At 44.5% G+C, this 26,084-nt stretch overlaps 1 protein-coding gene across 3 annotated transcripts in view; it reads right to left on the minus strand.

Annotated features, from left to right (window-relative positions):
- Positions 1-2,127: 2,127 nt before the first annotated feature.
- Positions 2,128-26,084, minus strand: part of LOC135219343 (WD repeat-containing protein 91-like) — a 299,064-nt gene continuing 275,107 nt past the window's right edge. For all 3 annotated transcript variants that reach the window (XM_064256020.1, XM_064256021.1, XM_064256019.1), the window contains one exon: positions 2,128-3,597. In XM_064256020.1, the coding sequence (XP_064112090.1) occupies positions 3,445-3,597 (153 nt within the window). In that variant the 3' untranslated portion in view covers positions 2,128-3,444. The remainder of the gene's footprint in view (positions 3,598-26,084) is intronic.

Consider the following 26,084-nt stretch of genomic DNA (forward strand, 5'->3'; position numbering starts at 1 on the left):
GATTTAAGAATATCTAAAAACTCTGCCTGCTGGATTTAACACAATGAGATATGACCAAATTCATTGCGGGAAAGATAACTCTGTCTGTTCAAGTAACAAACCATGTAGGCCACAGGGGTCTGTCATCACTCCTCCCTCCCTTTGCTAGAGAGAGGATTATATGCTAATGAGAAGCAGATTTGTCAATTGTGTAGGAACAAAATGAATAACTACAACCAGCATGGCTACCACACTCACCTGTATCATACCTGTTCCAACATATGATGTCTATTCTTCGTCCCACCCGTAGGAAGAAGAAGGAAAAAAAAGAGAAAGAAGGAGACCAGCCAACTCACTCATTCTCTCTTCCACACAACCAAATTAATTAAGATACAAACTGGCCTGCCAGGGGCATTGGATGAGCTACACAACTTGTTAGGCAGCCACCACCAGACGCAAGGAAAAAGTGTCCAAGAACCTTGGGCAATGTCCTTTAGGTAAAAGAAAGTGAAGGGGATTGCCTGAGCCAAGAACCAGCATTCAAAATCCTATGACCAGACAAGTTCTTTATAAATGCCAATGAGGAACTTAGACCTCTGATGACATGTGCTCTAGCATGCACAGACTCAGTGACATAACTAGCAGGTAAGGAATACGTCTGATTAATCACCTCACATAGCCAGAATGAAATTGTGTTCTTGGACACTTCCCTTCTGGACAGGCCTGTGCTAGCAAAAAGTCTACGACACCTAGGCCTTAGGTGATTTTTCCTTTTTAGATAGCAGTGCAGAGCTCTGACGGGACAAGGAAACAACTCCTGTGGATTGCTATCTATACAGTCATTTAGTGAGGGAATAGAAAAAGAGTCAAATCTGTCATCATGTACCGAAGGATGAGGGAATAGAAAACGAGTCAAATCTGTCATCATGTACCGAGGGATTCTGAGTCTTAACCACGAATTCTGGGACAAATTCAAAGGTCACAGACCCCCAATCCCTGATGTGTTTCACGTCATAACCCAGGCCATGAATCTCTCCCATTCTTTTTGAGGAAGCCAAGGTCAACGGGAAAACCATCTTCAGAGTCAGGTTCCTGTCTGACCATTGACATAGAGGTGGCAGCACACAAGAGCCAAAGTAGTGGAGGCATGGAGGAGGGAGAACTGCCAGGGGGCGTCCAGGGCAGGTCAACGAGCAGCCAAGAAATTTGACAAAACACACACACTGAAAGCACAAAGAAAACATGGGCTAACAAAGAAACCGGCTTGAGAAGGAGAACGCAAAAGCAACTACCATTCAAGGCAGTCAAAGAAAGACTCGAGTCGTGAGATACCAAGCCTGGTCAGTGACCAGCTTCCACCTTATATATGCATGAGTTGCCAGATGCACCAGATTCCTTGATTTACAATCTTTGATTGTTTTAACTGGTTTCCGGCTGACGCTAGAAGATTATCTTATTATTAAGACCGAAGGTTTGTTCTGCATATGAAAAACATATTTTTCCATTGTATATCATAGTCTTATTTTTTCTACTGGAATCAAAGGGAGACTCATTTCAGTTAACATACAAACTTTTGATGAGTATATTCTCAACCTCATGTTAACAATTATGATGAGTTCTTTTAATTTTGTTTGTGATGTACACAAAAATATCTGGCACCAACATTCTAGTTTAGGTCTGCATAAAGAGTTATATGCACTGTCTTGATAATGATCTTTCATTTGGATCCCACTGGTACTCAACACCACTTTCATTATCATAAATGGGATTACTAGTATATGATATGTACCAACTTTGCTTTAAAATTTTTTAAGCATCATTTCTGGCATTCATTTTACCGAATAACACAGTTGTTCTGTTTAGGACACTATGAGATTACATGCCTAAGCTGATCCTGTTACTGTACTGATTACTTCAAAGATGTGTGAGGCATGTCCCATGTTTTCTTCTTAGAATGTTGAATACACCTGATTATCTACCTGTGGATTTATTTTGCATCCACAACTCCTTGCCAGGATGGCAAGTAAACATTACTTTACTGCCTCCAAATATCAAAGAGTTGATGCCAGCACTAATCAATCACCATCAACCAGAAAAATTAAGATAATTTGATGAAGCCTGAGACTCTGAAAAGGACAAAGAATAACGTTTAGCTTTAGAGTGTGATTTTTCAATTAATTTACAAATACCTCATATAATTAATACATTCTGTAGTTTCTTAATTAAGGAAAACTTCCAAATAAAATTATGAAATAAAAAACTAAATGCTCTTCTTACATCTTTCCAAATTTACAATGATTACTCATACCACTTAGGAGGCATTGCAAATGATCATAAGTAAATGGAATGTCTATCATCCAGGAATGACACTAAATTCTTAAAAACTAATCATCACAAGAAAAATTTGTAACTTATAAAAGTCAGATGATAAAATAAACAAAAAATTAGTGACACTAAACTTTCATTTCTAAGATAACATTTAATTTCTGTGATAACACAGTAATTTTAAACTTGGAGTTTTCTAGATTGCCAGACTTTTTATTTTTATTTCCAGTCTTCTGGATTACATTTAAACTTATGGGCTTTAACCAAATCTAAAAGGCAATTGCTTTGTAAACAGTTATATGAACAATTTGGAAGACATCTTTTGTTCTAGGAAATTTTGGCCATTTGCTGATGTTCATTTCTGTTGCACTGCAAATCTCACAATTCAAACCAGGACTAGTTAGACTTTTACTATGTATTATGCAATTGCTCTACAATATTCAGTCTTATCAAGGTCAAAGCACCACAGGAAAAAATTTTTCTTCTCACACCTTCACTCTTACAAACTAGTTTCAGATTTGTATATCATTCATCCAAAGCCTTCTTATGAAATTAATGAACAATCAAGGTCTAATGTTATTTTACAGTATACTTTACAACAAATGTGAGAATACACCATAAATTAATCAGTTTACTTTATCAGGGGCCTTACAGCAAGCTGTACAATCCAGGCTACATTTGTAGAGAATCTCTTTACAGCTTATATACGCAAAATAAAATAATCAATTCAACATATATTATCAAGCATTTTGTGTTTTTTGTTCATTTTCCTCTATATCATCTACATTTATCACCACCATCATTTATCAATTGAGCATGCAAAGCTATAACGAGGAAGTCCCAGTGCCATTAAACTGATTTTCAGCACAATTTTTCATGCACTGTAGTTACGGTAAGTCTTCACTTTCTGCATTTACTCAATTAGATTCTTTCATTACAAACAATTCAACAGAGGTACTAAGTTAAAGCTCTGGAACAGAAATAATGACCAGCAATCTCATCACAAGTAGCTTACTCACACGATGAGACATAAGGAAAATAAATACTCTAAAGTTACAAAAGATAACAAATACTTATACAAATCTTTATAAAAAGACTGCAGATCTATTTGGATACAAAACACCTTTTTACAAAACTATCTCATTGCTGCATGAGAGTGCTAACAGTTACTGTGCCATCAAGAGAGGCTGATACTGAAAGGCCACATTGAAGAGTACTACACCAATCGACAGTTACTACAGGAGATTTGTGTCCTCCAGCAGTCAATACTTGTTCCAGACTACTTTCACCAATCTGAAAAGGGAAAGGACACATAAACTGATTATTCATATTAAATGATATGTTTTAAGAAAGAACTCATGAAATCAATTAGCTAAATGACTGTGAACACACTTCACATCCTAAAATAACTAGGTCATAAAAAAAATTGACCTGGTAAATGATTCCATATAAAATAAAATGAGTAATATATGGTATGTGTACCTTGCATCTCAAAATTGAAATTCTAATCCCAAAGAACAACTGATTTTAATATCTATACAATTGGTATGATACTGTTTTTATCACATATTAAGACTTAAAAAAAATAAAAGGAAAAGAAACCACATGGATGCAAACCTCTTTCGATAGTAAACTCCACTTCACATATGTAAAATTTTATCATTTCTTTATTCCTGCCAAAAACTTTGTTGTGGTATTCTTATGATTTTTATGATTTAAAGCTAGTATATCAATTTTTACATCTGCTGAACAACTCTTTAGATGTTATGTATTGAAATTTGTGGAACCACTCTTAACATGCTTTAAATAAAACTGTTTGGTGTTACATGGCACACATCTTCTGATGTGCCTTTTTGATGCAACATATTGATATCCATTACAAAATGTTTTCTGTTCATGTATTCTACCCACAAGTTTCATGGTTTTTCCATTACCACTTAAAATTTATCTCTCAAAGCTGATTTAAGTTTCAAAATTGATATAGCATTACCAAAAACAGCAAAAAAAAAAAAAAAAATTCTCTTTTCAATATTTCCCATCAATTTGTCCTTCATGATATCAAAGAATTTCAAACATCTAATTTGAAGAAGGGGTTCTCAGGACTCTCAAGCTTGCAAATTTGACAAATTAGGTCATATAGTTAAAGTTAAGTATATCTTAGTTTAACCAAACCACTGAGCTGATTAACAGCTCTCCTAGGGCTGGCCCGAAGGATTAGATATCTAGGAACCAATTGGTCACCTAAAAATGGGACCTACAGTTTACTGTGGGATCCGAACCATGTTATATATCAAGAAATGAATTTCTATCACTAGAAATAAATTCCTCTGATTCTGCGTTGGCAGAGCAGGGAATCGAACTTCGGACCGACAAATTGGCAGCCGAGCTCGAAAACCACACGTCCAGCGTGGAACTAGGTCCTATAGTACATAGTGCTAATGTACAGTACATATAGTACATGTGTTAGGAATACAACAGGAGTCTGTCTATAAATATGTAGGGACAATTAGATAGGAAAATCCACTGGTAGAAATATATATAGAGTGAGGATAGAGTAATGAAAGAATCTACCAGGAGAGGTAGAAAAGGGAGTAGATGTATGGCAGTATCAGACTGCAGAAATAGCAGTTTCGAAAAATGAGACTAAACACAGGCAGCAGTTTGCCAAAACAGTAAGTAGCAAACTCCAGTGGAAAATCTGAACTTTGACACCTTCAGTGGGTGGTTACCGTAGATTAACATAACCAATAAGACTAATCTAGGGGTGGCACTGGAAGTAAGGAAAGCCACTCAAGAAGTAGTAGGATGTGTCTTAGTAGAAGTTAAGGAGGAGCCTAATTTTAGAAGTTAGGTTGAGACTTCCCTTGAGCTCTCAAAGAAGTTTAGTTAGGATCTAAGCCTTATACGGGGAGGCTACGGCAATACTTCCTCTGTTCCCTGTGTAGTGTTGTGTAAAATTGTTAACTGTGATTTAGTATTCGTAATAATAAGTAAGATAAACTAAGTGGTGTTTAACTTGCCCAGAGTCCTACGGTGTACCCAAGCAAAACCTCCTGAGAGACTGAAAGAATGAAAGGAAATTATTCTATAATGTTCCTAAGAAAAGAAAAACTCATCGCAAGTGATAATTGAAGGTTAGCCCATATAACAGATAACCTTCCAAACAAAACCAACAAGCTACCGAAGAAAAAGACTGACTATTAATAAAAGAGAAGAGAAGAGAGAAAGAATAAAAAGAAACCCGTAGGTACAAACAAATACACGTAGACACCGCAACAAATAGTACTAATGTAAAGTATACAGAGGGTATATTGCTAGTGAGGGTGATTATAATTATGATAGTATAATGCAGGATTAGCAAAAGTAACTGGGAGGATCCATGGGATAAAGGAACAGTGGTCCCAAAATGAATCATATGGGATGTTGGCCACAATGCAGACTGTACACAAAAATTTGTAAAATGTCATTGAAAATTTCTGGATTTTTCTTACTATTTTAATCATTATTACATACTATAAAACACAGGTAACTGAAGATCATGTGTGCATGCAAATGTACTGTATGTATGAGAGAGAGAGAGAGAGAGAGAGAGAGAGAGAGAGAGAGAGAGAGAGAGAGAGAGAGAAATTAAATATATAATTTGACAAAACCAAAATACTTCAATATTGTAACATTACTGAAATTGTTTGTTTTTGGCTAACTTTACTTTGTTACTGTGACTACATATGAGGGCCTCAGAACCACAGAGTTGTAAACGCCACCCCCACCAATATTGAGTTAGGCGTACCAGTAGATTTGGCAACGTTTCCTCTGTCTATTTATTGCATTTCTATGCTATTCAGAAGTGCGTCACTAAGCAGTCAGCTCTAAGCAAATCAGCATTTTTCCCCATAAGGCAGCCGTAAGTGTCGGCCAATCACCGCACAGATTACATTCCCCACCTCCCCTTGTTTTAAAGTTCTTTAGCAGATGTACAGTATTTTCATGGTGAGTACAGATTAAAATATTTGCTTTTTTTTAGAGAAGTAGTAGTGAGTGTAGTAGTATTATTTTTCTATAATTTTTTTTGTTTGATTATTATTATGATATTGGTGATGATTATTTTAATGGCTAAACATTATGATGATGGAATGTTATCATGGTCAACATCATCAATACTAATATTACCGTATTATCATTATTATTTGCTATTATTATTAACAATATTATTATAAATTTCTCCTATTATTATTATTATTATCATCATCATCATCAGTATAACATCCATGATTGCTATACCACAAAAGTATTTTCATGGTGAGTACACATTTTATTATAATTATTATTATTATCAATACTATTAACCAATATTACTGTATTACGATTATTATTGATATTATTTTTTATATTATATTTTTTAATATATTATTTTATTATTATTATTATTATTATTTATCATTACTATTATTATTTATCAGTATTATTATTATTATTATTATTATTATTATTATTATTATTATTATTTTATTATTATTATTATTATTATTACTCTATTGCTGTTATACACGATATAATAACACTTTATTATCCTTTTACACATTTAATTATGGTTTAAGTGCTGGTTATGAATAAAATATACACAAATGTGGGGGGTTAGGCGTACATTTTGAATGTTAGCGCACAAGCGCACCCCACAATTTTTTAAAAATTTTCACCAAAAATTTATAAAGGGTAGGGCTTTCATATGAAACTTAGTTTAAATTAATATCTTTCTTAGAAGCAGAGTAATGAATGCTAGACTTTGAGGGCAATTTACTCATTTTTTAAAAAGTGGCGTTTACCACCTTGTGGTTCTGAGGCCCTCATATCTACTTGTTTTTATAATTTTTGGACATTGTGTACTAAGTTACATTTACTGTAATGTAAAAACACTACATAATGACATATTTTTCTGTCCCAGAATAAAGACTTCCTATTCAGGTATCATTAAGTTGTTGGAACTTTTTAATTAGCACCAAACCCAGCAATAAATAACATCAACAGCACTTAATTATATATCAATCAAAAGGTACAAAATTTATTTAATTTCTGAATAGAGCAAAAACTTTATATATCTGGGATTTTGATAAACATTTCTTCACAGATAAATAAAACAATTTATGTTTTCAGCTAACTTCAACTCATCATTTTGACCTTTCATTTTGTTGGTTCTACATTCTTGAACATAGCATAATCAATGGAAAAAATAAATTTAAAATCACAGCAAAAGCAATCTCCTCTTGCTGAAAACAGTTACGTACAGCAAATGATACAAGAGCATTATGGCTGAATATTTTTCAGCTCCAGAGTAGATGTTTCTGATCAGTGACAAAAAATTTCTTGCATACTACATAGAACATATTCCCTTCAGCTAAACACTCATTAACTTGCATAAATAGCAATACAAGATACGTACACTATACATAGTTTAATACCAATTAGAAAAGGTAATTCATTTAGTTTTGAATGGCACAAAAACATTATTCATCTCTAATAATACCTGATTTTAAGAGTAATTACAGCAATTTCTTCTCGACAATAACTTTCAACTAATCAATATGACTTTTTATACCTTTTATAACAAGTTGCAAAATGACAACAAAAGTAGCCTTCTACCTAGAAAGAAAAAATTACAGTGAGAGACAAAAAATTATAATTAAAAATTTTTTACAACTACCAAAAAGTTCCAGTTAACCCTCTCGTGATCTGCTGATGTGTAGTGCGTCAATTAATTTTTTCCCGCAAGTTAGGTATTTTCAGGGGAAAAAAAAGCGTCAATCATAGAAAACGTAGTTGACGCCATTAGGTCGACATATGATGAATCTTGAAGAAAACGCAAACCTGACGCAGCTAGCTTACTTAGCTACGATACAAAATGTTGGGTTTGCAATGACACAACGTCCTGGAGACTGGACTTTATTACAGGATACTCGGGAGCCAACTGACTCGCAACAGCGTATACAGAATTGCCAATAACGGATGCATGCTCGGCAGCGCATGGCCGAAGAACATATCGTACATCCCCCCTCAAAGAATATACTTATACATGGCAAAAATAGGGGAAAAATACACATATCGTACATCCCCCCCCAAGAACATTCTTATTCATGACAAAAAAAATAAAAGGGAAAAATGCCCTTAGATCAATGAGACAAGAGAAGAAACAAAAAATTAAAGCTAACTTCTCGATGCATACACAAAAACGAAATAAAATACATAAATTCTCTGAAAAGAAATATCAATTCCTGATGCAATTGCATACAAAAGGTAATAACATCACTCTACAAAGTCTTTGAGCCACTTGGGTTTACCAGCGGCTCTTCTGGGCCTATCAACGACGTTGGGCTCCTGTGTGGTGCGTGTCCCCTGTTCTGTCGGGGTATGGTTTGCGGAGGACTCGTGCTGGGACATGGGCGTGCCAGAGGGCGGAGCGATGACTCTCAGGTGTCGTCTGTTTCTTTTTGACAGCCTGCCGCTCCCGTTAAGCTTGACGGTGTACTGACGATGGGCTTTGTTTCTGTTACTATGCCCACGTTCGTCCCATTGCTTGGTAGCTTGGTTTTGTATGCATACATGGGTACCTAGTTCGATGGGCGGCAGTCTTCTGGTAGTGCCAGGGATGCGCATCGCCTCCTGCGACCTTGCCACTTGTAACTCCCTTCGACGTATAGTCTGCCTCCAATATCTGTCTACTAACAGGTGTCTCCTGGCCGTCGGTACCCCATCGCGCAGCTGGCGACCCGTTGCAAGCTGAGACGGCGACTTGTTAATTTTCCCTGAGAGGAGTGTTGAGATACTGAAGTATCGCCAGGGCCGTTTGTCCGACTCAAGGGCTCCACCCTTTAATGTATTTTCCCGAGTAGCCTCTTCGCCGATTTGACAGCTGCTTCTGCCCTGCCGTTAGACTGGGGATACTGGGCCGACGACAGCCGGACCTTGACCCCCCATCTCTTGAAGAAGGCCTCCATCTCCTCGCTGGCCAAGTTCGTGCCTCCGTCAGTTGATATTTGTTCTGGGGCTCCCCAACGCGAGCAAATATGATCGAAGGTGATTACTGATTTTGTTTGTTAGAACGTGGCACCATTGGGGAAATGAGCCACTTCTAACCAACCTGTTAGTCTATCGGCATACACCATGTATACAATGCCTTCTATCTGGAACATATCTGCTACGACTTGCTGGAAGGGATATTATCGCAGGCGGCGTGTTGTATCATTTCTTCAGGAGGCAGTTGAGGGGGCATGTTCATCGCATGAAGTACATCGGGCGCGGCAATGCTGAAGGTCCCCGCCCCTTTCTATTCCCGGCCAATAGACCGACTGCCTGGCCCTTCTAAGCATCGAGTCGAGGCCTTGGTGTCCTGCGTGTAGGTTAGCGGCTACCTGGCGGCGTAAATCCTCGGTATAACCAAGCGAACACATCCTTGGTCCACTGAGTATGTCACCAGATCCTGGTTGATGGCTAGCCGGTCCCGAACGCTGAAGAAGGGGCGAAGGCAGGCGAGTTCTTGCGACTTCTGTTGGGGCCAGTCGCCCGCTGCAACCCTTGCAAGCAAGAGCTGATATACAGGGTCGTTAGATGCGGCGCTCCTTACGCAGTCTTCATCCAACACGATGATATCCGGTTCCAAGGCGGCCACGGTTGCACATGCCACTGCCACTTGAATGTCGTCCTCCAAATCCACGTCGGAAGCTTCGCGGGGTGCTCGCATGGTCGGGTACCTTGAAAGAAAATCCGCGCAGTGTTTCCTTTTTCCGGGCAGGTATTTCATGTGGAACTTGAACTGGAGTGTCTTCTCTTTCAGGTTGAATAATCTCGGGTTGTTTGATGACGTCCTTAAGGGCTCTGTCACCCAGCAGCTTGACGAGAGGACGGTGGTCCGTGATGATGGTGAGATTAGGACACCCAAGTAGGAACAGCCTGGCCTTCCGCAAGCACCAGGTAACTGCCAGGGCTTCTCCTTCTACGGGGGCATACCCAGCTTCAGAGGAGGTGAGGTGTCGACTACCACACAGGGCAAGGCGCCAGCCGCCCTTGCAACAAAAGGGGCTGTCAGCTGACTGACAAATACAATACTGCTGAAGGACTACGAACCCATACCTTCTTTACTCCAATCCGTCATTATCGTCGTAGGGCGTGTTTTGGTCGTAATATGCCAAGCCGTCCTTGGCTAATTGACAGATGACCTCCTGTGCCTGCCGGAGTTTGTCACGTAGCTGACTATCCCAGTAAACGTTTTTTCCAGTGGGCTTTCTGAGGAGGTCCCTAAAGGGCTCCATGATGGGCGCCGTTGCAAGGAAGGGCGCTAACTGATTCACGAACCCGAACCACGACCTAATATCCGTGATGGAGGGCTTCTCTGGCATATGGAAGTTTACGAATGGCGTCTAGTCGTTCGTCTGCGGGTTTGTATGGACTCCCATCCCAGGTAATAACCGACGAAAGTGACCTCTCTCTTGCAGAATTTAAAACTTCTCGGGCTTGAGTGTGGATACCTGCAGAGGCACAAAACGTTGACAGGAATTCATATACATGCCAGTAACGCCCTCTTCAATGCTGTGATCGTTATAGCAAAGTGTCGTCAACGCAATTTATGCTTTCTGGGTGATGTTCTTGCAGGCATTCATCAAACCTTTTTGTGTAGGCGTCCGACGCCGAACAGTGGCCCATGGGTGTTCTACGATAACGGTATCGTCCCCATGGAGTGATAAAAGGTCGTAAGCGGGCGGCTGTCTTCGTCCAATTCCACTTGATGGAAACCCCAGTGGGCGTCCGCCGTAGTCTTGTACGTATGAATGGGGATGCTTGAAATCATGTCGAAGGTGCCGCCGGTGTATGATGAGTTTCCCGAAGACAGTGGGCGTTGAGGCGCTGGAAGTCTACTGTGCGGCGAGGTTGACCCGTCTTCTTGGCGACAACGACCATCCTTGCACACCATTCCGTTGCATCCCCCACTGGGACTGGTTCTATCACGCCCTTCCGAACGTCCTCGTCAAGTTGAGCCTTGACCTCCTCTTCCCAATGCTTAGGGATTGTTGCGGGCGTGTGACAGGCATAAGGCACGGCATCAGGCAACAAATGGATGTGGTGCTGCTTGCCCGTCATGACAGGTAACGGTTCCCTGGTTGTATTAAAGGTTGTTGAAGAAAAGAAATTGCCGGTAATAACCTACTCCCTCAAGTCTCGGTATTTCTTTCCTCCTCCAACCAGGCGGGATGGGTAAGGTGGCTGGCTTCATTGTCTTAGGGGATTAGGCCGTGCGACGTCTTCATTAAGCACATCAGCTGATGCAACGAGATGGTAGGGGTGAGGGAAGTCAGGGGTACTATTCCCAGCTCCTTACAAGCATTCAGCGATATATAGAAGTTCTTGGCCGTCGGCACAAAAGTAAAACCTCCTGCTTCGTGCGTCGCCCACCTATATCAATGAAGCATGTCGTTGATCCAAGACATCTCACTCGGAGATTAGCTACGTCCCTCAGACCTGCTCGCGGGTGCAACTCCAGTGAATTTATTTGCAGTCTTGAGAGAATCGTGGGTTCGGCAACGCAGATCTGTGCTCCTGTGTCTGCTACGACGAGTGTGGATACTGAATTCCCGTTTCTATGGGAAACACAAGCCTTGATCGTGGTGGTGGGGAGAGGTGCGTGTCTGCAACAATCGCTAAACTCGAGGCAAGCGGCGCTTTCTTCGTATTCCTGCAGCATTTCTGAAAGTGCCCTACCTCTTGCTGGGCACGACGCTCGACCAAAGGGATGGCGCCCCCCACAATTTCCGCAACGCTTCACATTGGAATTGCCGCGCAACACCGCGACGTCTGGCTCTACGTCATCAATGCCTGTGACGTCATCACTCGAGGCGCCAGCAGACCCCCTCTCACTGATAGCGACGCGTGGGATACTTTCGACATCTTGGCGTGCAGCTTCGAAAGTGCAGCACAGTGCCTGAAGGGCATCTACACTCTTAAATGTCTCACATGTCTGAAAACATGCCTCTTTAATACAGGGTCACTGAGGCCTACATTATTTTCCGCAACAGCATGTACTCTATTAAACACTCCCCGCATTTGGGACACTCAAAATCACAGTCGGTGGCCTTCTGAGCACACCTCGAAAAATAGTCGCTCACTAATTCCTCGCGCCCTTGTGCGAGGGCAAAGAATTCAGACCACTGAACTGCCTGATTCGACGACCGCAACACAATATTCCCGATGGCGTCCAGAGCCGCGGTCTGGGGCGAGGGCATTCCATTTGGCATCTGAATACCGAGCGTCCAGTGCACGTTGCAACGCCGGTACACAGTTGAGCCTAATGTGCAGGACAACATCCTGCGGCGGGAACTTGTTAAGGTGAATCCAATACGTCATCGAACGTCTCCAGGATCTGAACGCTGCCGAAGACATTACCGCCTCACACTTCTCAGGGGCAGCAGAGACAGGAACTTTACCGGCACGTGCTCCTGAACCGGGAAGGGCATCCTGAAGGGAACGGATGGCACGCTGCTGGTCTGCAAATAACGTCTGTGCTTGCATGACGGCCTGTGACAAGGCCCTTGGCATTGCAGGTGAGGCACGCCTCGGCGTGGCCTGGGGTGGTCGACGTATCTGGGGCATGGTTGGTCCTTATCCTACTCACTGCGCCATGTTGGGTTTGCAATGACACAACGTCCTGGAGACTGGACTTTATTACAGGATACTCGGGAGCCAACTGACTCGCAACAGCGTATACAGAATTGCCAATAACGGATGCATGCTCGGCAGCGCATGGCCGAAGAACATATCGTACACAAAACATCAACATAAGTAGGTTGGAAAATCTGAAAATTGCACTCCGTAAAAAATTAGCATTTTTTAAATCAATTACAGCTCATTAGCAAACACATTTCTGGGTTCGACCTGTGTCTGCCGGTGAAAGTTCCTGTAGCTCACTTTTCTAAGTATTAATAGATCCTAAATATACCATAGAAAAAGCTAGCATGGTGTGCTGAAGTTACTACCCTCAGCTCGAACACCCAAAGGGCATCTGTATAAGCATAAGGGTAAGTGGAAGCCACTACTCACAGGTCTTCTGCCAATTAGAGGATTCCTTTCCAAAGTCCCTCCCACGGCAAGAGCCGTTACAAAGGCTAGAGCTGTTACAAAGGCTACTCCCCTTACCTTCCGCTCGCTCTCGCTACTACTACTACTACTACTACCCACCCGCCATCTTCATTCCTGTAATTAGCATTGTGAGTGTGACACGCGTCTAGAGCTCCCTTTGTGCTTTTTCCAAGAATTTAGCTATGTCCACTGTGGAACTTAATCCTTCATCTAAGTTGAGTTTTCCAATTGGTGTTTTCGTAATTTGTATTGTTATGATGCGTTCCATTTGTTGCCTTCGGCCCCTTAGAAAACGCTTTGGGGGCACCGCTAGTTCATCCGCCATTTTAAGAGCATCATCAGAGCACGTGTGTTGTTATTACTCGTTATTTCCCTTTTATTTTGAATTTTATGTTAATTTTATATTCATTATAGTCATCAGTGACGTTTGTTCGTATCACATACTTAATTACTTAGCCGACCGAGTTCGGATTGGTTCAGTAGGAAGGCCTAACACGCTCATGACGTCCTCTGGGTTTTCTGTGCGTAATTTTATCACATATTGTATATGTAAAATTGTTAGGCTAATAGTAGCCTATCGTATTTATCATTGGAGAGGAGAGAGTCCTCTCTCTCTCTCTCCCGATGTGAGACATGCATGCATTATTGTTTAATGTGAACCAGACAGGTACTTGATTTTATGCACGTTGATGATTTTCATATCACTGAGAGGTTGGAAGAGTTGCTTGCCTCCCTGGCTTTACCGACCAAGTCTAGGTTAGGTTTTGGAAGGTAGGCCAAGTGTCCCTATCCCTATACCCCTTATGCCTCTCCCCCTGTCTGCGCTACGGTGCTAGCAGGGAGGATATCAAGGTTAGAGAGTCTCTCTCTTATCATATTGTTGGACTTATCCTCCCTACCTGTTCATGTCGAAAAATTCGAATTTGGAAGGTTTGGTCGAGGGTCACCGTCCACACCATGATGTCTTTGGAGGTTATTTGGCCTACCTGACCTGTTCCATAGTGATCTCGGAAGGTTAGGCTGGATCCATACTGGGTATTCTCATTTCACCTCATGTTCCTCTTGCAACTCTTCCATGATGCCTCATTATTACTATTATATATTATTTATTATATTGCTTGTAGATTAAGTGGTCTGGTATGTATATCATCTTGGCCTAGCCTCCTTTAGTATAACCTTTAGTAGTAGGCCATGACCTCCCGTTTGAGAGTGATCACCGATCGGTCGCTGTACCAATCACGACGGGCCATAGGCCCAGTCGGCCTACTACCCCAGTAGTAGTAGGCTACACAGCCTTCAATAGGTGTCTATCTCTGATCGGGGTAGTGGCCAGGCGATCACTACCGACCACCCCACATACCACCCCCCCCCCCCCTTCCCCCATTTCCTAGCTCGGCTCTGTCTGACGCTTATAGCTCACGGTTCCAGTAGTCTTATTGATGAACGACCGCTCGAGCTTTTTCACTTAAGTGGGGAAGAGAGGGGTTGGAGCGGTGGGGTTACTGGTATTATATGTAATCCCTTATGTCTCCGAGTGGATAGCTCCGCCGGTGTTACAGCGGTCCAGTATCGCACCAGCCAGCGGACATCGCTCCGGATTGTGCATTTATATTGCTCCACTGCTCAGTGCTCTCTCCCTCCAGTTGTCCTCCCCCCGCTACAGATTTGGGCTGGGAGTTACGCTCCCCCCCAGATGCGTTCAGGTTCAGATAGAGAAATTACCTTCCCCTGATCAGCTGGATTCAGCCAGTTTCCGCCGGCATTACTTATGACAATGAGAGATGAGACTTTGAGTAAGCTAAGCTTTGGGGACTACTCTGTAGATGCCTCCGGACCTTTAAGGTGCAGACGGAGTGTGACTCACCCTCACACCTGCTGCCGGAGTTTTGTACTAAGTTGCCGTAGCTCAGTTTCCATTCTTGTGTCGTTCCCTACTCCGGTGGGGACGGTGGATGGGTCAGGTATTCGACTACGATAATTTGTAGCCTTCTGATTCAGCCGACCGTAATAGAGATTAGGTCCTTCCTCTTCTCCGGTCCAGCGGATCTCAGACCCCACATACTGGACATACATCTACCTTCCGAGGACGGAATCAGGAGCAGGCAATACACCCAAAGATTTTCTTTTATTCATTCAGTGTGTTGAAATCATTTTTCTGGGTTCGACCTGTGTTCGCCGGTGAAAAGGATCCAGCTGCTCACTTTTCTAGTATAAATAGATTCTAAATAGACCAGAGAAAAAAGCTAGCATGGTATGCTGAGGTTACTACCCTCGCGCGAGCACCCTAAGGGTGTCGGGTATAAAGTACAAGGCAAGTGGAAGCCACTATTCACAGGTCTTCTGTCAATTAGAGGATTCCTTTTCAAAATCCCTCTCATGGGGAGAACTGTCGCAAACGGCTACTCCCTCCCCCTCGCTACTGCTACTACTATCCGACCCGAGCGCCATCTTCAATCCTGTTTTAGACAGTGAACTAGCTCCACGCAGTTTTTCTTGCTATCACGTTTTTGGTGATTAATCTGAGATTAACTCAAGATGGCTTCTTTTGATCTTCCTCATTCATCGAAGTTGAGTACCCCAATTTCTGTTTTCGTAACTTATACGGTTGCAGTGCTTTCCAAATTGGCCTTCATCGGCCCTGTAGAAAGGTATGCAGGGCGGTTGGCGTGCCCGCCATTTCATGAGCATCAGCAAGAACACGTGGAATTTTGGTACACATGTTCATCTAGATTAAGATAAATCAAAAGATAATGAACCTATTTATGTGTTAATCTGTTATTATTAGAGTTATTGGTTCGTAGAGGTGCCGAACGCGCTCATGACATACCCTGGGGTAAATCTGGGGTTAGACAAAGGTTGTTCAAAATATAACCCCCCCTCCCCACATCCCAGCTCAAGAGCGCGTTCGTGCCTATCTCGAAATAATATTAGTTTATCACATGTTTTTGATAGGCAATTAGCAGTCTATCGTATGGTAGGGGCGAGAGAGTTAGAATTTCTTTCTCTCTTCCCAACGTAATTTTACATGAATTATTTTCTTACGAAACAAATAGATGTAAATAAGACAGTAGAATTAATTCACTGAAGAGGTGGAAGAGTTGCCCCCCCCCCACCAGTCAAGCCTAAGTAGACTAATAAGGTAGGCTAACTGTCCCTAACCGGTATCCTTTATGCCTCTTCCCCTGATGGAGCTAAAGCGCTTCAGGGGGGGATATCAATGATAGAGAGCCCCCTCTCTCTATTCATATTGTGGGACCTATCTTCCCGGCCGATCTGAATTGAATAAATTCGAGTTTGGTAGGTTTGGTTGAGGGCTACTGCCTGCATAGTGATGTCCTAGAGGAGATTTGGCCTAACGATCCGAGTCAGTAACGATCTTGGACGGTCAAGCTAGATCCATATCGAGTATTCTCCCTAACCTTAAAAACCCCTTGCAACTCTTCCATAGTGCCTCGTTATCAATTATACATATTGATTTTATTGTCATTACACAATGCTGTATCACTGTATCATAAAAGGTCTGGTTAACATTCGTCTTGGCCTAGCCTCCTTCGGTTTAACCTTTAGTAGTAGGCTACGCCTCCCGATCGAGAGCCACCCCAACCGGTTGCTGTACCAACCACAACGGGCCACAGGCCCAGTCACACTACCACCCCTGCAGTAGTAGTCTACACAACCGCTAATAGGTGGCCATCTCTGATCAGGTAGGCGGCCAGGCGATCACGACCGACCACCCCTCATACCAACCTCCCCCTCCCCCCCCACCCACTTCTAGGCTCGGCTCAGCCGAACCTTTATAACTCGCGGCACTAGTACTCTTAGTGAGGAACGGCCGCTGGAGTTTCATTTAAGTGGGAGGGGAGGGGGCAAGTGTGAGGGTGGGGATATGGGTACTAGAGGCAACCTTATGTTCCGAACGTATAGTCCCCCGGCATCACGCCGGATGACAGACATGGCTTCGGGTTGTACATATGTAGCTCCGCCGCTCTGTAGTCTCTTTCTCCGGTCTCCCTCTAGCCGCAGAATTGGGGTAGGAGTCTTACTCCCCTCTCCCCCTCGATAGAGGTAGGCAACTTCAGATATGGGATTACCTTTCTCTGATCCGCCACCTCGGTCCGTTCCGCAGGCAGTGGTTAGGACAAGGAGAAATGAGACTTCGAGTGCGCTAATCTTTGGGGGACCGTACAGTGAACAGCTCCGGACCCTTATGGGTACCGACGGAGAGTGACTCACCCTCACATCCGCCACCGGAGTGTTGCATTAAACTTGCCATAGCTCAGTTCTCAATCTCGGAGATCATGTAGGCATCTACGTTAATACGTAGCCTTCTGGTCCGGCCAGCCATACAGAGTAGAGGTCCTTCCTCCTCCCGGTCTGGCGGATATCAGATCTCAAGTACCAGACTTACATTGAACCCAGGAGCGAGATCGGGAGCAGGCAGTTATATCTAAAGATATTATTTTACCTATTCAGTGAATTGAATGTGTTAGTGAGTAAGACTTGAACCATTATCTAGTTTAAGTTGCATGCCCTCGCTGGAGGTAGCTCCGGCCCTCCTTGAGGCTGATACTCATTAATAATTCAAATTACAGAAGGTACGCTGCCAGTCGATGGGGTGCTCCGCCTCCCTCGGCGAGACCTATGGGCATGAGGTGTGCCGTTCGCATGCCAACTGCTCGGTGCCCTTCAAAGGTGAAGAGGGCCAACCCCCCTACATGGTCTGGCACCCCTACATGGTCTGGCACCCGGAGGCATGCACAGTCTGCTATGAGATGTTGAACCTTCTCGTAGATGAGCGGGTAAGTATCTTAGCTACTTTTTCATGATGAAAAATGGTGATAAACTGTGTAAGAAATTGTTTACAAACTGACTTCCTATGTCTGGAAGGTTAATTTCCTTTTCCTCTCCGACAGACAGTCGAGGAAACCCGGCAGACTGCTGGGTCTCCGGCTACGGGAGGAACGCGCCATCAGGGCATCCCTACATCCTGGATGCCAGCCTTTCTCTTCAAGGGGTCACCCTCAGTGTCGGTCCCAGCGCATCTGGCGGCACCCATCATTGACGCCATCCGGGCGGAGATGGCATCCCTTCTGGAGGACCAGGAGGACTTTATGGCAGATGTGGCAGCCATCAACATCCACATGGAGCCCATGGCCATTGAGGAGGAGGTAAGTGGGGGGAGGTAAGTGAGGCGGGTAGTCTCCTTAGTCCTACTCCTTCTTCTTCCTCTTCTTTCCGGGGCTTCTCTAAGCCCACCCCTACTTGGGATGCTTCATGGTCGGTCCGTCCCAAGGAAAAAACTGTAAGACTGAAATCCCTGCCCAAGGGATCAAAGCCAACTCCGTCAATGGCGACTGAGTCATCTCCGGCCCCACGGCCATCGACTTCCTTTGCTAAGTCGCCTGCTGCCAAGGATTCTCTCCCCCCCAAGGGATTGAGATCAAAGTCCGCCAAGTCCAAGGCGACGGAGTCCGGAGTCGACCATGAGCTGCTCGCTAACCTTCTATTGTCGAGCTGCTCGCTAACCTTCTATTGTCGAAGGTTAGGGAGGCAGTAGATGAGAGGTTTGAGTCGTTACAACTCACCTCCAGATCTGAAGTCTCCGGCCAAACAGTATCTGACATGGTGGCCAAGAGGATCAAACCTTTAGAGGACATGATGTCCGGATTTCTCCACTCTGGATCTCTGGCGATGGCGGTGCCGGATGCCTCTAAGCTTCCCCCCTTCCATAAAAGCAATCCGTGGCGGCTTGCTATGCATGCCCCATACTCAGATGGGAAGCTAACCATCGAAGGGTGCGGAACCCGGCCACTGGAGGACTTTGAGCTCTTCCCGAAAGGTCTCCAGTTTCCCTTCCCCTGGTTCGTCAGACTAGCGGAGCACGCACTAGTCAGAGTGGACAAGGTCCCAAAGGAGACGGTGATCTTCCCGAGGGACAAAGCCCAAGCTGTTTGGGCATGCACCCTCACCGAATGGGAGTGTGTTAACACCAGGCTAACACCTCACAAGGGCGCATATACCATGTTAGTGACGCCGGATCAAGTTCCGTCGCCCTGCACTGACAAGGTAGCAGAACTAACTCTGCAGGCTATAGGAGAGGACAAACCCCTCTCAGCATTGAAAGAGACAGAGGCTACCTCTCTTCTCTTTCCTGCAAGTAGGGAGTTTTGGAATGAAGCTCCGGCCACGTTTACAGCAAAACTGGACACAGATTGTGCCTCTACCTTGTTCTCCGAGAAGCTGCCTAAGCTTCCGGAGAATTTGATCAAAGCAGAGTTTGTGGCAAGATCGAGACTAGTAAGGTCTATCAATTCCGTCACTTCAGCGGAATTGCTAGCCACTACGTACCGGGATGAACAGGTGTTCCAGGTCTTGACGAAAAGTCTGCTACAGCCTTTCCAGTCAAACCTTTATGACTTCGGAATGGCAAGGCGAACTTGCAGAAAATACGTCCTGGCGGAGGCTTCCATAAGGCATGAGCCTAACAGATTGATAAAGGCGTCAATCTGAGGAGAGAACCTGTTCCCTCAAGCAGAAGTGGACAGCGTCTCTTGAGAAGCTTCCAGGGCCAATCAGAGGCTCCGGGTCCGGTGGGGACTTCCCTTCAAGCGGAAGTTTGAGGCCCCAGGACATCAAGCTAGAGCTAAGAAGAGGCCAAGGAGATACAATCCCTACAAGCCCTCTCGACCACAGATGATTGTCCAGGCGGTTCCAGTATCGCAAGTGGGTAAGCCCTCGACATCGAAGGCTCAGCCACAACAGCAGTTTGTTCTGCTACAAACTCCGCCGGCCCAGCAACCCTCAACCTCCACAGCCATCATAACCTCCCCAGCCTTCAACCCCGCCTATGAAGCTAGGGAATCATTTTGTAGCTACAACAGGCATGCGGGTCGTAGCAGGGCCAGAGGTGGCTCCTGGCTACGAGGTAGCTCAAGGGGTAGAGGTTTCCGAGAAGGCAGAGGGTACAAACCTGCAACCAACCAGTGAGAGCCCGCAGGTAGGAGGGAGATTATATCTCTTTCGGGACCATTGGACCTTCAGTCCATGGGCCCACAGTATAGTCTCCAAGGGCCTGGGATGGAAGTGGAAGAAAGAGCCCCCACCACCAATAAACTTCTTTCAGATCCCAACAGCGGACCTGGTAGAATATACCAAGGATCTCCTACAAAAGAAGGCCATAAAGAAAGTGAGGGGACTAAAATTTCAAGGACGTCTGTTCAGTGTCCCAAAGAAGGACTCGGACAAAAGAAGAGTGATTCTGGACTTGTCAAGGCTCAATTCATACATTCTTTGCGACAAGTTCCGTATGCTGACGGTCTCACAGGTGCGGACCTTACTTCCATGTGGGGCCGTCACCACCTCTATAGATCTCACAGACGCTTACCATCATGTCCCGATAGCAAGGAACTTCTCTCTGTACCTAGGCTTCAGGCTAGGAAACAAGGCTTACTCATTCAGAGTCATGCCGTTCAGGCTCAACATTGCACCCAGGATATTCACCAAGTTAGGAGAGATGATAATCCAAGAACTAAGAACCAAAGGGATTATGTTAGTAGCCTACCTAGACGACTGGCTCATTTGGGCAGCCAGCGTCGAGGAATGCCCAAATCGACAGCCAAAGTAATAGAGCTCTTAGAGTCTCTGGGCTTCCAGATAAACAGGGAAAAATCACGGCTGGACCCGGCTTCCTACTTTCAATGGTTGGGAATCCAATGGGATCTAATAAAACAAGCTATCTCTTCCACCCACGAAGGCCAAGCAGATAGCAGCGGCTACCAAACAGTTCCTCAGGAACAAAAAGGCCTCTCGGCGTACCCAAGAGAGAATCCTTGGTTTGCTACAGTTCGCATCAATAACAGACGTCCTACTAAAAGCCAGATTGAAGGATATCAATTGAGTCTGGAAGAAGAGAGCCAACATCAATCTCAGAGACAAAATTTCAGTATTCCACCCATTCTAGCAAAGAGGCTTCGCCCATGGATGAAGCACAGGAACCTGACCAAGGCAGTACACTGCAATTCCCTCCGCCGTCTTTGACAATTCATACAGACGCGTCACTGACGGGCTGGGGGGGATATTCACAATACAAGAAGGTTCAGGGGATATGGTCGGATACATTCCGCAAGTTCCACATCAATGTGCTAGAAGCTATGGCAGTTTTCCTGACCTTAAAATGGCTAACTCCGACCAGGAACAGTCATGTGAAGATAGTCTTGGACAGTCTAGTGGTGGTACACTGCATAAACAGAGGGGGTTCCAGGTCAAGCAAACTGAATCACGTGCTGATTGCAATATTTTCTTTAACGGCGAAAAATCATTGGCACCTGTCAGCAACCCACCTGGCAGGAGTCAAGAATGTGATTGCAGACGCACTTTCCAGGACAACTCCACTAGAATTGGAGTGGTCTCTGGACAAGAATTCATTCTGGTGGATTTGCAAACAAATCCCAGACCTTCAAGTAGACTTATTTGCCACAGAATCCAACCACAAGCTGCCATGTTATGTGGCACCCAACCTGGACCCTCTAGCCTATGCCACAGATGCGATGACCATAGATTGGAACAACTGGCAGATAATTTATCTATTCCCTCCGGTGAATCTTCTGATGAAGGTCCTGCACAAGCTACGTTCTTTCACAGGACACGTAGTATTAGTGGCACCCAATTGGCCGAAAAGCAACTGATTTCCGCTTCTTCTAGAATTGAAGCTCCGACCCAAACGGATCCCTCGCCCGAAACTGACACAGATAGTACAAACTTAAACTGTGTCAACTTCCTCAGGAATTCTGAATGCCCTAACTTTATGGACTTCATGAAGTTTGCAGCCCAAAAGGACGCGAGTATCGATCCACTTAACATTGTATTTATAGAATCAGATAAAAGAGAATCAACGCTCAGGCAATATGATTCGGCAATCAAAAAAATTGGCAAAATTCCTGAAGGAATCAGATGCTCACAAAATGACCACGAATCTGGCAATATCGTTCTTTAGAACTCTCTTTGAGAAAGGCCTAGCCGCCAGTACCATTACAACAATCAAGTCGGCTTTGAAGAAAATTTTTCAGGTTGGCTTTAGCATTAACTTGTCAGATGCATACTTCTCCTCCATTCCAAGAGCATGTGCCCGCCTAAGACCAACTGACTGCCCACATATGGTCACTTGGTTCTTGAATGATGTACTCAAATTAGCCTCCGATACTAATAATGAATCATGCTTGTATATAACCCTATTAAGAAAGACTTTATTCCTAATGGCTATGGCCTCAGGTGCCAGAATATCTGAACTCTCGGCTCTCTCAAGGAATCCAGACCACATAGAATTCCTCCCGTCAGGGGAAGTACTACTATCCCCAGACTGGAGGTTCTTGGCTAAGAATGAGGACCCACAAAATAGATGGGCTCCATGGAAAATCATCCCTCTAACACAGGAGACATCATTGTGCCCTGTCACTACCCTTAGATCCTTCTTAGCCAGAACTTCCGCAACATCTTCAGGTCACCTTTTCATTAGAGAAAGGTGGCACGATTTCTCTTAAAGGTATTAGACAACAAATACTCTACTTCATTAAACAAGCCAACCAGGATTCAGTCCCACATGTCCATGACATCCGAGCGGTGGCTACCTCTTTTATTTTCAAAATATGAATTTCGAAGACCTGAAGAAATATACGGGTTGGAAATCTCCAGAAGTTTTTAAGCGCCACTATTTAAAGAACTTAGAAGCCCTTAAATTCCCAGCAATTGCTGTAGGGAGTATAGTCTCCCCCGAATAATGAATCCTATCATTCTTCTCCTTACCCTTTACTTTCTTAATACTCTCTCCTTCCTGCCTGCCTCGCTCGTATTCCCCACCAAACCTCTCTCCTCTGGGTTGGGAGGCCTTGGGCGTCATCCTGCCACCGAAACTTGTATATAGAATGTTTGGTCCCTGATTGTTCTATGGACCGGTTTGTACATACCCAGGAAATGTGATACTGCCTTGAATACCCTGTTCAATTGTATGATATCATCATGTTATTACTAGTTCTAAGTCATAGTTTAAGTCCTAGTGTAAGTAGTAAGTGAGTAAGTTTAAATTTAAATGGACCTAGTGTAAATATTAAGTGAGTAAATTTAAGTTGAAATGAACCTTAGGTTTCATTTACTCCTTCCTTATAAAGACTACTTAGTATCTAGTAAGCTTGGATAGGCAATCTCTGATACCTTTTCACCAGCGAACACAGGTCGAACCCAGAAAAGGGATTTTGACGAAGGAAAAATCTATTTCTGGGGGAAGACCTGTGTCGCCCGGTGAAAAGGATCCTGCTGCTCACTTTTCTAGTATAAATAGATTCTAAATATACCAGAGAAAAAAGCTAGCATGGTATGCTGAGGTTACTACCCTCGCGCGAGCACCCTAAGGGTGTCGGGTATGAAGTACAAGGCGAGTGGAAGCCACCATTCACAGGTCTTCTGCCAATTAGAGGATTCCTTTCCAAAATACGTCTCATTCCTGGATTTAGACACCCTGGCTTGGATTGGTGTAAGGGTGGGGAAATTAATTAGAAGGGCTGGGTTCACCGGGCGACACAGGTCTTCCCCCAGAAATAGATTTTTCCTTCGTCAAAATCCCTTTAGTGAGTAAGTCTTGAACCAATATCTAGGTTAAGGTGCATGGTCTTGCCGAAGTTAACTCCGGAGCCTTGTGCTATACTCATAAGAAATTTTCAACTTACAGATGGTCCGTTGCCAAGCGGTAGGGTGCTCCGCTACACTCGGCAAGCCCTACGGCCATGTAGTTTGCCGGTCCCACGCAAATTGCGTCATGCAACTTGAGCACTACATGGTCTGGCACCCGGACGCGTGCACCGTCTGCTATGAGATGGTGTCTATTCTCACTGATGAGAAAGTATCCTTACTGCATCATTTGCATGGAATTTCTGTTATAATAACTTAAGAAAGAAGTTTCTTATAGATACTATTCCTCGAGTGGAATGTTAATTCGATTTCCTCTCTTACAGGCTACCTTGTCCTACCGGCATGCGGCAAGGGTCGCGCTTTGGGGATGGGTGTCAGGTTTTGGGAAGAATGCGCCGGCAGGACAGCCGTACGTCCTGGCTGAAGATCTGTGCTCCCTTCTGTACCTGGGGGCCACGGCTACGACGGCTGTTCTGGCGCACATTGCCGGCCCCATCATAGAATCCATCCAACTGGCGACACTGCCCATCCCGGAGGAACAAGACAGCGACCTGATGGCGGAAGAGGTGGCGGCCATCAGCATTCACCATGAACCAATATCCACCGAGGAGGAGGTAGGTGGTGAGGTAAGTGAGGCAGGTAGTCTCTTAAGCCCTACTCCTTCTTCCTCTTCTTTTCGGGGCTTCTCTAAGTCCACCCCTGCTTGGGAAGGATCGCTTTCGTTCATTCCCAAGCTTAAATCGGTAAGAACAAAATCCCTTCCAAAGGGATCGAAACCGACTCTGTCAGTGGCGACTGAGTCGTCGTCGGCCCCACAGCCGTCGACTTCTATTGCCAAGTCGCCTGCTGCCAAGGATTCTCACCCTCCTAAGGGGTCGAGGGCTAAATCCGCCAAATCCAAGGCGACGGAGTCCGGATTTGACCAGGAGGCCTTCACTAACCTTCTGATGTCGAAGGTTAGGGAAGTGGTTGACGAGAGGCTGGAGTCGATACGACTCGCCTCGGGCTCAGATACCTCAGGCCAGGCAATAATGTCTCTGACCGAGAGGATCAGGCCCCTGGAGGAGATGATGACCGGATTCCTCCATTCCGGAACCCCGGCTCTGTCCATGACAGTGCCGGATTCGTCAAAGCTGCCGCCATTTGACAATAACAACCTGTGGCGGTTAGCATTGCATGCCCCATTCTCAGATGGGAAGCTGACAATTGAAGGGTGCGGAACCCGTCCGCTGGAGGACTTTGAGCTCTTTCCACTGGGTCTCCAATTCCCATTCCCCGGTTTTGTCAGACTAGCAGAACATGTACTAGTCAGAGTAGACAAGGTCCCGAAGGAGACAGTGATCTTCCCTAGGGATCAAGCTCAAGCTGTTTGGGTTCGCACCCTCTCCGATTGGGGTTGCATTAACACCAAATTAACGCCCCATAAAGGTAGCTTTACTATGTTTGTGACCCCAAATGGAGTTCTGTCACCCTGTACATCCAAGGTGGCAGAACTAACTATGCAAGCGGCGGCGGAGGATAAGCCCTTACGAGTGCTAAAAGAGACAGAGGCTACCTCTCTACTCTTCCCCGCAGATGTGGAGTTCTGGAATGACGCTCCGGCTACGTTTACGGCAGGTAAACTTGATCCGGATTGCGCTTCCACCCTATTCACCGAGAAGCTACCTAGGATTCCGGACCACTTGGTCAAAGCGGAATTCGAGGCAAGGACCAGATTAGGGAGGTCTATCAACTCCGTCACTGCGGCGGAGTTGGTAGCATCAACCTACACTGAAGAACAGTTGTTCCGGGTCCTTACGAAAGCTCTGCTACAGACTCCAAATGGACCTGTACGATTTTGTCACGGCGAGACGCACATGCAGCAAGTACGTCCTGGTGAGTGCCACTAAAAGGCACGAGCCTAATAGACTCAAAGTCGTCAATATGGGGCGAAAATGTGTTCCCGAAAGACGAGGTCAACGTCTTTCATGAGGCAGCAAGAGCTAACC

This window comes from Macrobrachium nipponense, chromosome 1, assembly GCF_015104395.2.
Source record: "Macrobrachium nipponense isolate FS-2020 chromosome 1, ASM1510439v2, whole genome shotgun sequence".
Lineage (NCBI taxonomy): Eukaryota > Metazoa > Arthropoda > Malacostraca > Decapoda > Palaemonidae > Macrobrachium > Macrobrachium nipponense.